Below are 13,290 nucleotides of genomic sequence, written 5' to 3'. Positions count from 1 at the left end.
GCTCATGATACAAGTGGGGATGAGGGGAGCATGGTCCTGGTAGAAAGAACAAAGGTGGTCCCTTGCTAGAATCAGTGACAAGCCAAAGCAAAAGGTGCAAGATCAAAGGTGAGGTGAAAGGGTCAGAGACAGTTCATGCAGGGGCTTGTCAGCCACAGAGATAGCTTGGCACTTTCTGCCTTGTCTTGGAATGACTGAAGGCATTAAGCAGCGGAGTGATGGCATTATGTTATAGGTTGTTAAAGTCATTATTTCTGCCGGGAACAAGATGGGATGCAAGAAAGAGAAGTGACCCCAATTATATAGCCATGGTGTTAGAGCAGGTAAGGATCACAGACTTTGGCAGTGGTGCTAGACACAGAGGTGAACAGAGTGCCCACAGCCTTTCTAGGTCTTTCATGAAAACCCTTCACCTAGCAGGCCAGCCTGGGCAACATTGCAAGACTATCCCAAGAAGGAAAATATAAGCCTTTCTGCTTATTTCCACCCACTCAGCTGGCTCCCTTGTGTTTTAAGCACTGTATTAAACTACCTATAATTCAATGCTTATCATTTTGAACTTCCATAAAATTAGTGAGAATAAGTAGGTCTGATTCAATAGATTTGGGTTTGAAACTCAAAAAAGACTTCTAATGAGTTCACAGACAATGCTGCTGCTGCTTCTGCTGCAGGGACCTTGCCTTAAAAGCCTTAAGAGCCCCTGCTCTACTTCCCTTGCCTTGGCTTAGCAACTTTGTCCCTTTCTAAGGGATCTATAGAATGCCACCACCAGCATCTGGTTAAACTACTGTCCCTGACCCCACCAGCCAGGTTCTATCTATCTATCTATCTATCTATCTATCTATCTATCTATCTATCTATCATCTATCTATCTATTTATCTATCTATCATCTATCTATGTCTATATATCTATATCTATCTACCTATCTACTTATCATCAATCTATACTCTTTATCTATCTACCAATCATCTATGTCTATATCTGTCTATATCTGACTATCTATATATATATCATCTATTATCTATGTCTATCTATATCTATATCTACCTATCATCTATCTATATCATCTAACAATCATCTATCTATCATCTGTCTATAGATCATCTATGTATATCTATCATCTATCATATATCTATCAACTATCTTAGATAGGGTCTCTCTTTTTAGCTTTTATTGTCCTAGAACTCCCTCCATATATAGACCAGGCTGATCTCAAACTCACAGAGATCCACCTCCTTCTGCCTTCTGAATGCTGGAATTAAAGGTGTGCTCCACCATGCTTAGCTCCTGCAAAGTTCTAAATGCTCCATTTCTTTATAGAGCTACTCATCCTTTAACACACACCTGCTGCCCTCAACCTCACTCAGATCATATCCAATAGAGCCAATAAAATTGAGTGTGTATGTATCATTGGGCTAGTAAAGTCTAAATCATGTTAGTTATTACCTCTTTTGGAGAGGGGAAATTTAAATTTCATATTTGATGAAGGCACATTGCACACATTTTGACTAAATTTAGTTTGTTAGAAGGTCAACTAGAGAGTTTAAGGGTGAACACAAGAACATAGAAAGGGAAGGGGTCAGGGCCACCTGGAAGTCACTGTCTCGGGTGTATCTTTTTATTATCGCTCCCATAGTGAAGATTTTCTATTATATACATAATTGATACAGCAGGTGTTTCACCTCAAGTATCAGAACCAATATTGTAGTGTAGCATTTTAAAGCTGAAAGATTCTCTTTCACATCTGTGTTCTCTGAAACACGACACCAGCAGACATAGATCATTCTCTTGTTTGTTCTACTCAAAAGGGATACAATGTAAGATCTGATTGAAAGGCCTACAAAAATATCTCCAGGGAGACAGAGGCGGTTCCTAATAAGGATCGTCTAGCTCCTTTCTACTCTGGAAGGATTACACATGTAAACACTGTACTTGACACAAGCTAGAGTCATCAGAGAGGAGGGAGCCTCAATTCAGAAAATGCTATAAGCTCCAGCTGTAGGGCACTTTCCTTTCTTTTTTTCCCTTTGTTTTTTTTTTCTTTCTTTTTTTGTTTTTCGAGACAGGGTTTCTATGTGCAACAGTCCTGGATGTCCTGGAACTCACTTTGTAGACCAGGCTAGCCTCAAACTTAGGAATCCACCTGTCTCTGCCCCCCAAGTGCTGGCATTAAAGCCATGCATCACCACCACCCGGCTGATGGACATTTTCTTAATTAATGACGGGGAGGACCCAGGACATTGTGGGTGGTGTCACCCTGGCTTGGTGGTCCTGGATTCTGTAAGAAGGCAGGCTGAGCAAGCAATGCATGGTGAGCAAGTCAGTAAGCAGCACTCCTCCATGGCCTCTGCTTCAGCTCCTGCCTCCAGGTTTCTGCCCTGTTTGAGCTCCTGTTCTGACTTCCTTCAATGATAGACAGTGATGTGGAAGTGCTGGCCAAATGATCCTTTCCTCCCCAACTTGCTCTTGGTCACATAGTGTTTCATCACAGCAATAGAAACCCTAACTCAGACACTTCCCTTGTCTTCAGCCGAGGTAAATCAGACAAACTCCAAACAGAGGCATCTAGGCTCTGAGCCCTGAATCAGAAGATGGGATGAGAGCAGCCTTCTTACATTACAAGGAAACCGATGCTGTATCTAATTTCATTCATTTGGGGCCAAACTCCCTGTCTGAACTCAAGGTAATCAATTCACTGTACAAATCTGCCTGCCCCTCGGGGGTTTCCTGGGATGTGTGACTTTCAGTACTAAACCAGGAGAATCCCAGGCAATAATTTAGACTCTCAAGAGTTTTGGCTTGGCCTTTGTCCCAATGAAAAGAATTTCCCCCAAGTGTGTAATGAAAGGTTGAGGTGTGACATAGGTGGGCTATATCGGTCTTTTTCCTTTCTTTTATGGCCAAGCTTCTCCAAGGTGACCTTTGCTCAACAGTACTCTTATCTCAAGGCCACTCAGCTGGTGACACTCTAGGGTTTGGAATGAGGTCTTTAAATAGTGGCATTTAAAAAGGAAGGGGAGCATCTTTGTTGGCAGGTGTACTGTTTTCTCTTAGAGCTAGTTTCAAAGAACTTCACAGGACTAGAGAAAGACAAAGTATATTCCTACCTTTGCTGATGGCTCCTCAGAACTCTAAAACACTTAAAGGGAAGGGTTGGGCTTAGAGCCCATCACAATGCCTGTAGTGGAGGGCATCCTTGGTGGGGAGAATAGTTCTTATGCTGGGCTCCAGTAAACTAGCCAAACTCTTTGATTCTCTTCCCAGAATTCAAGCTCAGCATCGTGACTAACAACATTGCTAACAAGTACTAAGTATTCCTGGTGTTAGTGGTTTTATTCACCTGCCCTCCCACCCTTTGTGATCGACATTTTTTTCTACCAATGCAGGGTGTTCCATACTCTATCCTTACTGACCAGCTGCTATTCAGAACAGGAAAGAGATGGTGTCTTTCCTCCTGAGAGGCCACAGTCCTGTCACCATCGAAGTATATGCTGCTCCCCTTTCATCAAATACCAGTTTCAAATTGGCGAGGGTCCCACAGCTGAAATGCCACGAGAACTGTTTGGGAATTGCTCATAAGCACATGTAGTCAGGGCTGTCACCATTTTTTGTTTGTTTTGTTCTGGGTTGTTTTTTTTTTTTTTTTGCAGTAGTATAGGTGGCATTACTACATTTCTTTAATATCTAGGACAACATAACCCTGATTTGCTGAACATTTGGTCTCTCCTCTATCTGCCCTTCTTCCTAATGTCCCCAAAGTGGTCACATGTGGCTGGTATTAATACTTGATGTCTCATATCTATTCAGTGTTCTCATTTCCCACTTAGAGCTTTCTCTCTCACTTGGGAACTTCCAACAGCGTCATCTCTGCCTCCAAGTTCCTCTCCTCGCTGCAAGATTGCCATCACCTTGAACAACTTACATCAAACTTGTTGGACTCATCTTGCCTCCTCAAGTAGTTTCTTTCTAGACTTCTATTTTTCTCACAACATGTGGCCAATATCCCTTTCTCTTGGATTAAAATCTTGACATCAACTTTAACTCATTTCCACATCTCCAGTCAGAAATAAACCAGAGTCTCCTTTGCAATGCCTTTCATCTGATTCATCTTCCTGTTTCCACGGCCTTCAGCCTCACTGTGCAACTACGGCACATTCTCTACAATAGTTTCTAGGTCTAGATCATCTTACTCCATCCCACTTAGCTCCCAAACCACAAATAAAATGCTGCTTTATTGTGTACCAAATAGTTCAATTCCTTAGTCTAATATTTAAGAATTTCCACATGAAGTCTGTCATGGACTTTTCCCTCTAGAAATGATCTCAAATATGGCAGGAATCAATGACCAGTTAGGTAGACAATTGCATACAAAAGGTGTGCTCTTTGCACAGTCTCTCTTCTAGCTCAGTCTATCATAGTTCATTTTGGTTACTATGACAAAACACCAGGGACAAAACACCAGGGGCTAGGTAACTTATAAAACAACAGCAATTTATTTCTCACTGGGAGGTCCGAGATCAAGATTATGGCGAACTTGCTGTATTTTGAAGGCCTGCATGCTGGTTCACAGCTATCTTGTTTTTCTGTGCTGATAAGACAGAAGTCTTGAGGGTCCTTTCTCTCAGGCCCCTTTTACGAGGGCACTGATTTCATTTATGAAGACTCAATCACTTCCCAAAGACTCCACCTCCAGATGTGATCACAATGGTGATTAGATCACAACAGTAAAAGCTTTGGTGGATGTAACATTCAGGCCATAATGCAGTCCAACCCTCTCAGCCCTCTGACCCCGCCTGGCTTCTCCCTGGCTCTCATGCCTTTGGTTTTCTACTACTGGTCCCTGAACCCATTTGATGTTCTGAGCCATAGCTTCTTACCTGTTCCCTGGCTCGGGGTGACAGGAGAATAGAGCACTCTGGGATGGTCCCCCTTCTGGATTACCAGTGTGCCTGGTAGAGTCTAGAACAATCTAGAACAAAGGTGCAGGGATAATCAGATGGAAGTATGTTGTCTTAGTTTGGTTTCTACTGCTGTGATTAACAGCAGGGCCAAAAGCAGCTTATGCAGGAAAGTGTTTATTTAAATTTGTAGTTGATAGCCTATCATAAGGAGAAATCAGGGCAGCAACTCAAGACAGGAAACTGGAGGCAGGAACTGAAGCAGAGGCTATGGAGAAATGTTGCTTACTAGTTTGCTCCTCATGGCTTGTTCAGCCTTCTTTTTTACAGGGGTGGCCCTATGCATAGTGAGCTGCCCCCCCCACATCAATCATCAATCAAGAAAATCAAGAATCAAGGAATCAAGAATTCCTATAGGTAATCTATAGAGGCATTTTCTCAGTTGAGGATCCTCTTTCCAGATAACTCTAGCTTGTAACAAATTGACAAAACAAAACAAAACAAAAAAATCCTGAAAGAACACCAGGACATGTGTTGAGGGTATAATTCCAGTATTGATCCCACACACAGCCACAGGGACAGTCAGATTCTTCAGTAGCACAACATAACTCTCTGTGAACATGGAAATGTCCTATTCTGTGTCATCCAACAGAGTAACTACTTGCAGATGTGGCTACTGAACACTAAAACACAATTGGCACAAAGGAGGAATTAGTCCATTTTATTTCATTTTGATCAAATTGAAACAGTCACATGTGGCTGACTACCAAATAGAACACTGCAGATTTACAGGTCCACGAGGGTCACAGCTGATTCTTATTAAAGTGTCTGAGACTCTGTTTGAAATCAGTTTGTGTGACTCATGGGCATTACTGACTTATAAGGTACAATCAACAAATATTTATTGGATGGGTAGACAGATAAACAAAAGCAAAAAGGCAAGTCAGAGTAAAAATTCCTTGAAAATGTAGGGGATTAATGAAGACTAAAGATAAAAAAAAAAGACTTCCCCAAGTTCAATACATTGGTACTGAAAGGAATTCTGTTTCAAGTTAGGTGCAGTGGTGCATACTTTAATCCTGGCACTGGAGAGGTAAAGACTTTTGATCTTTGTGAGTTGAAAGCCAGCCTAATCTACATAGATAGTTTCAGGACAGCCAGGGCTACATAGGGAGATCCCGAAACCCTGTCTTGTGTGTGTGTGTCTATGATGTAAGATGGTTGTTTTTAGATTTTTTTTTTTGGATGAGATAATGGTACCATAAATTCCAGAGGCAAAGGTCCATGCTGAAGAGCTTAGGGATGAAGTATCATTAGGATCTCATTATCATGTGGGGTAACTCTAGCCATTCAAGGAGGAGACACAAAAAATGTCAAGATTCTAGCAACTGTTACAGTGGTGTGGGACTGCACAGGACAGAAACTTCCATCTACACCCTCCATAGACAGGAAACTCCTTGGGCCAGCAGAGGAGATTGGGGCTGGGTGGACGATTGAAGGCAGACAGTAAAGAAGGGTTTCAAGAAACAGAAGTCACAGGTTCCATGGTTGGAACCCCTCAGAGGACGTGTGGGTCAGTGGAGAGACCCTGGGCTAGCATGGCCTGACTTGGAAACCTGACTCCATACTTAGAAGATGAGTGACCTTGGGTAAGTTAGCTTCTAAGTCTCCATTTTCTTTTTTTTTTCTTTTTTTTTTTTTTAAACCTGACTCCATACTTAGAAGATGAGTGACCTTGGGTAAGTTAGCTTCTAAGTCTCCATTTTCTTAACTGTAAAATTGGACAGCTCCTCCAAGGCGGTGAGCAGAATTTAATGAAGACCATGTGAAGTCTCTTTGACCCTTGATCATATAAATAATTATAACACATTTCTTACTAATCATTCATATTTTCATATTTCCTCTACAGCTAAGAAGCCAAACGTTGGGAAGCCATGGTAAGTATCAGGATCTTGTTGGAGCTTCACTGTTGACAGGTCCAGGTCCAACTCTATTTATCCTGGAGCCCTAGTCAATGGTTATAGATGTGGCTGTGTGAGCTAATGATATTTGTTATTGAAAAGTGGACACTGATTAAGGGGAAAGATGAGAAAGATTTGTGAGCAAAGATTTGGTTAAAAAATGAAAGTGAATTGCTCAACACATAGAAATAATGAGCAATGAGATAGGAATATCAGTTACTCTGATGTGGTCATTAGCCATTGTAATATATGTACATAGACTGAATTATTATGAAATGTCAATGAAATTTAAAAAAAATAATAAAATATAAAAAAGCCAACAAGAATCTAATTGGCTAACAGTTCCTTCATTCAGGAAGTATTACAGAATACCTTAAGTAGCTTATGTCAAGTGCTAGATGCCAGAGAGGAAAATGTGAGCAAAACTAGACTTGGTCTTGGCCTCTGGAATCGTTGGCTGAATGAGTAACCTCATATTCAGGAGTGTTACATGCACCACGGTTATGAAGAAAGCTCACAAAGAATAAATATTATTTTGGTGTTGAATTAAGTTATATGCAAAATATAATCTTAATATATTGTAGATCAAAATGGAAAATAAAAATAAAATAAAGACTCTCAAAGCTACATAAATCTATATCTCCATGACCCTTAGGTAGAAATTTTTAAATAATACCTTTATTAATTCTTAAAGCATTTCATACAACATATCTTCATCATGTTTAGTGTTCCCCATCTCTTCCTACATCTACCCTCTCCCCTTTTCATATGGTCTTTTCTTTGTCTTTAAAAAGGGTTATCACAGAAAAAGGTAATAAGTATAATGAGAAATATAGGTAAATTGGAATCCAGCCTTGTGTCTAAAAAGCAGTGTTCAAAATCATATTGACAATTGTGCTGGCTAAGACTCTCAACTTGACACAAGCTAGAGCTATCTAAAAAGAGGGAACTTCAATTGAGAAAATGCCCTCATAAGATCCAGCTGTAGGGCATCTTTTAACTAGTGATTGATATGGGAGAGCCCAGGGCATTGTGGGTGAGACCACCCCTGCTCTGGTGGTGCTGGATTCTATAAGAAAGACCAAGCAATCCATGGGGAGAGGCAAGCCAGTTCGCAGCACTCTTCCATGACCCCTGCATCAGCTCTTGCCTCCAGGTTCCAGCCCTGCTTGAGTTCGTGTCCTGACTTCCTTCAGTGATGAACTGCACTGTAGACATGTAAGCCAAATAAACGCTTTCCTCCCCAACTTGCTTTTAGTCATGTTGCATTGCACAATAGTAACCCTAAGACAATAGTATTATGAATGTGTTACAAATCACCCCTAATACATGGTTTGGAAATAACAGTTGTCAAATGTAGTCTGTCACGGCCCAATCTTTGGGATCTGTTTTGAACATACCACTTACACAGCATAAACTACTGCAAAGACTGTTCTGGACTGCTGTGTTTCCGATTGCCTCTGCATTAAGAGGTTGCCACAGAAGTCTTAAAGAGACATGAGATAAGTGCGTCAAAAGCCACTGCAGGGGTGTATTCTGTTCCCCCTTCCTGCAGTCACCTGTCTCCTCTGCCTTTGTCCCCACTGTGTCCAGGGCTGGGCGCGCAGGCCTGCACCTGAGCAGCACAGACATTGTGAAGGATGCATCAACCGTCACTGCCATGTTCCGGTGGAACCCAGCATCTCCTGCCCGGTGGTAAGCTGCCACCTACTCTGTGGCACTACCTTCCACATGTGCAAAGAGGCAGAGCATGCACTCCTCTGCCCTCTGGAGCAGGTTCCGTGCCTCAACTCGGAGTATGGCTGCCCACTCTCCATGGCTCGCCACAAGCTGGCGAAGCACCTGCAAGTGTGCCCAGCCAGCGTGGTCTGCTGCTCCATGGAATGGAACCGCTGGCCCAATGTGGACTCAGAAACCGTCCTTCATGAGAACATCATGAAGGAGATCCCCAGCGAGGAATGTTTGGACACTGCCCTGGCCCTCCAGGACCAGAACGTTCTCTTCAGGTCATTGAAAATGGTAGAGCTTTTCCCAGAAACCAGAGACGCCACCGAGGAGGAGCCAGCCACAAATGGTGACAACAGTTGGGAGGAGACCGGAGGTGCCGTGGGGGGCGTGGATCCCAGGCCAGTACCACACTGTTGTCTGCCAGCAACCAACGGGCAAATGATGGAACTCAGTCAGGAGGATCGAGATGCACTGGCGAAAACCAAAGAAGGGATGGACTTGGCCAAGTTTGGCAAATGGGAAAGTATGTTCAGCAAGGAGCATGCGGCCTCGGTTTTAACGGGTGCCTCGGGGAAGAGCGCAGATGAGGGTGGGAACGTGACTGGGAGAGAGCAGTGTTCCCTTGATGGTAGCAAGGGTGATGCAGAGGCATCTCCAGGAGGAAGAGAACCACAGGAAAGCCCGCAGCCCCAGGATCTTCCCGCTGCCTTGGAGATGACAGGGCTTGCCCCCTGGCAGGATGGTGTTCTGGAAAGACTAAAAACGGCCGTAGATGCAAAAGACTATAACATGTATCTGGTGCACAACGGGCGGATGCTCATCCACTTCGGGCAGATGCCAGCTTGTACGCCCAAGGAGAGAGACTTTGTTTACGGCAATCTCGAGGCTCAAGAGGTGAAAACGGTTTACACCTTCAAAATCCCTGTGAGCTACTGTGGGAAGCGAGCTCGCCTGGGAGATGCCATGTTGAGGTGCAGACCAAGTGAACACAAAGCCGTGGACACGTCCGATTTGGGCTTCTGTGTTGGAGACCTGCCCAAATCCGATCTCATCAAGACCACCCTCCAGTGTGCTATGGAAAGAGAACTCAAAGGCCACGTCATCTCGGAATCCAGGAGCATCGATGGGCTCTTTATGGACCTGGCCACCCAAACATACAACTTTGAGCCAGAACAGTTTTCCTCAGAGACAGTGTTGGCTGATGTCCTGAGCACTGCCCAAGCCACAGGCCTGCACGTGGAGCTCCACAGTGAGTGCGTGACCCGGAGACACAATAAAAGCAGCTCGGCCTTCACGTTCACTTGCAACAAATTCTTCCGGAGGGATGAATTTCCCCTGCACTTCAAGAACGTACACACAGATATTCAGACTTGTCTCAATGGCTGGTTCCAACATCGATGCCCTCTCGCCTACTTGGGATGTACCTTTGTCCAAAATCACTTCCGCCCCCCTGGACAAAAAGCTAAAGTGATCTATAGCCAGGAACTGAAGACTTTTGCCATCAAGCCAGAGGTTGCTCCGGAGCTGAGTGAGGGATGGAAGAGCGACCAGCTCTCGGGCCATGGTAGGAAAAGCCGGAATTCTCTAACCAGTCTGCCCCTGGAAGTTTTGCAATACATTGCTGGGTTTCTGGACAGCGTCAGCCTGGCCCAGCTTTCCCAGGTGTCAGTGCTGATGAGAAACATCTGTGCCACTTTGTTGCAAGAGAGAGGGATGGTGCTCTTGCAATGGAAGAAGAAGAGGTATTCTCATGGAGGCTCCTCCTGGAAAGTTCACAGTCAGGCAAGTAAACATTTGTTTTTCTTTTACATTCATTCATTCATTCATTCATTCATTTGTTCATCCATCCAATAAATATTTATTAAGAGCTCTCTTGGGGACAAGCACTATACCAGGCACTGGGACAGCTGTAAAAATAAGAATCACTCAAAAAGTTCAGTCCAGTAGGAAAGCGGACATAAACATGTGTTCTGCAGTGTGGTGCCAATTCCACGTCTGCTTATATACAGGCAATGTCTCTCATTGGCTCGCCCATTCTATACTGGTTTTCTCCAGTCTCCATCCTTCTCGATCCAGGTCTGTTCCAGAGACTTATCTCTGCAGCTTGCCTCTGCTGCCTCCCCTGCCCTCCTGCTTCTAGTTAGGCTGGACCAGTGTGAATGTTTCAGGAGAAGGGAGGAGGGGGAAGTGCTGACCGAATCACTCTCTTAAGCATGCCCTCCCCTCCCCTTCAGGACACCATGAAATGGCTGTGTCCCTCCTCTGAAGGTGGCTACACCAGGTGACTTGATCCACACAGCTGTTTGTTCTGAGTGTAGTGACCAGTTTCCCTCTTTCCACGAAACGTTAGGCTACTAGCTTTGGATATTGCCCCCAAATTTGCAAACCATGCCTCTCCAACCCACCCAATTCTAGTGTACCACTTGCTCCCAGCTTGGACTCTGATTGGTGTAGTAGACGAACAAATTCCCCCCAGTCTCATGCCAACAGACTTTTAAAAATAAATTTTATTTTGAAGTTGTACGTGAGTTTAGTCCACCCACTTCCCATGGTTGAATTGCTTATTTAATATAAAACACCGCAGTCTATGAATCAAAGACTCTTTTCCTTCTGAAAAGCTATGTTCCTTTGCTCAGTTGAGTCATGTTCACTGACTTACAACTTCTCCAGAAGTTAGACTCCTAATTCATCATATTCAAAGTGTCTGTGATATCTTTTATTATAACAACTGTATATGAACCATGAATGTATATCTACTGAGTTCACTAACACCACTGCTCTGTTTGTCCCTAATACATGGATGTTCTCAAGTGTATGGAGGAATTAGAGTTTTTGCATCTATTTTTATTGATTATGTCCAAGGTATTCTGTATCTACTCCCTTAATTTTTTTCTTAAACTGTATTTCTGGAAAAATAATTTTAAGACCCCTTTATGTATCTGTGCCCACATCCATGAAACCACGTTGGTGATAAACATTCATGAGAACAATACACTACTCTAGGAGTGCATCTGAGACCAGTAAACATATCTTTCTCTATAAAATCAGCTGTCAATTGTAGCATGACTAATAAAAACCCAGAGACAGGCATTGGGGTTCAACCTGAAGGTCAGAAAAACAAAATAGCTAGCCACTGGCTCTTACCTCTACCTTAGTCTGAAATGGCGATCCTGCCCCCAGGAATCCTCAGAATGAGACAGAGCTGTCTCCTCCCATTTTCTATTCCTCTCTAGTGCTGGGATTAAAGACGTCCACCACTACCACCCAGTTTCTATGGCAAACTAATGTGGCTACTGGGATTAAATATGTGTATCACCATTGTCTGGTCTATAGTGCTGACCAGGGTGACTGTTTTACTCTCTGATCTTTAGGCAAGCTTTATTTATTAAAATACCAATGAAATATCACTACAGTCAATAATTAAATTTATATACTAAAAGAAAATCTCATTTTGAGGGGGCTCAATTTTGCCCCAAATTCAAATATGTCTGGTCACTTTTTTAAAAAATCAAAAGGCTTCAGGTAAGACTTACTCTGGCAGCTCAAAATGATCTTTTTTCTTAACCCCACTTCTGGAATATTGGCTATATTCTTAGGCAGTTCTTCCTCAGTGTTCCTGGTAGCTACTGGGGGCTCCTGGGACCCAGCTTCCTCTTAGTGCAAGTATAGATGGAAGGGAGAATCTGCTCTTGGTACCTCACTCAAAAGTCCCAGAGCGGAGCCTGTTGAGTGCTAAGCATCACCATCTGTGTGCAGACCCGCTTTTCATTGCTCATAGGGGTACTGGGGAAGGTGCGTATCAATTGTAGGTTGGCATCAGGCATGATGATCAACTGAAAGGCTGGCTGGGAAGATGATTAATTAGCAAGGCATTGGGCATTAGATGCAGGAACAGGAAATAACGAATGTCCAGGCAGACACTGAGCACCATGGAAGCTGGACACAGAACGTGGTCAGCTACCCCACACACTGTGCAGAACCACTCAGCCTCCAAGCACTCAGTGCTCATTGCACATATTCACCTTTGAGCTTTCTCTTTCCCGGCAGACCTGGCAGTTCAGCAGCCTCTTCTCCAAAATCAAGAGCTGGGAATTTAACGAAGTCACCTCCATGTCTGAACACCTGAAAACCTGTCCTTTCAATGTCGTGGAACACAGGACTGACCCAATCCGTTTGACCAGCATGTGTCAGTCCCAAGAGCAGACCCAGGAGAGCTTGGTGTCCATGTTTAGGGCCCGACCACGGGGTAGACACACCTAAAGGTTTGCATGCCATTGCTCCTGGCTTCTCAGGGTAACGGAAAGTGGGACACTATGGTGTGAGGACATCCCTCTGAGGCCCACGTATCTGCTTCACTGGGTCGTGAGAATGTGTGAGATCCTTCAGGCCTTAGCGACTGCACTAGGACACTAGCTTTCTGAGCTATGGCTTGTATGATGGTGCCTTATCTTAGCTCTTTCCTCTTTTCATTTCCTAAAACAGGTCAGTCTGAGAGAAAATAAGTAACTTAAGGCCATTTGAAAAATGAACCCATCCTTGGTTGACTAGAGGGTCAGGAAATTCTGCAACCATCATAGTCTAGTGATTCTACATTGTGCTATCTAGTTTACAAACCACCTTCAAGTTCTTGGAGCAGGCAATATGGCAACAGGGTCGGAGGTCCAATGACCTCGGGGTATCTCAGGTGGCAGGAACCCAACTG

General features: G+C 43.7%; 1 protein-coding gene across 1 annotated transcript; it reads left to right on the top strand.

Annotated features, from left to right (window-relative positions):
- The first annotated feature begins 308 nt into the window (after window positions 1-308).
- Fbxo40 (F-box protein 40) lies at window positions 309-12,848 on the top strand. The gene is made up of 3 exons (XM_026787561.1): window positions 309-323; window positions 8,454-10,370; window positions 12,636-12,848. Exons 1-3 carry the CDS (start codon window positions 309-311, stop codon window positions 12,846-12,848), a joined length of 2,145 nt encoding a protein of 714 aa, XP_026643362.1.
- The last annotated feature ends 442 nt before the right edge of the window (window positions 12,849-13,290 follow it).

This window comes from Microtus ochrogaster, chromosome 2 (assembly GCF_000317375.1).
Source record: "Microtus ochrogaster isolate Prairie Vole_2 chromosome 2, MicOch1.0, whole genome shotgun sequence".
Lineage (NCBI taxonomy): Eukaryota > Metazoa > Chordata > Mammalia > Rodentia > Cricetidae > Microtus > Microtus ochrogaster.
Note: the sequence above shows the minus strand (reverse complement) of the source record. Positions and strands in the feature narration are given on the sequence as shown.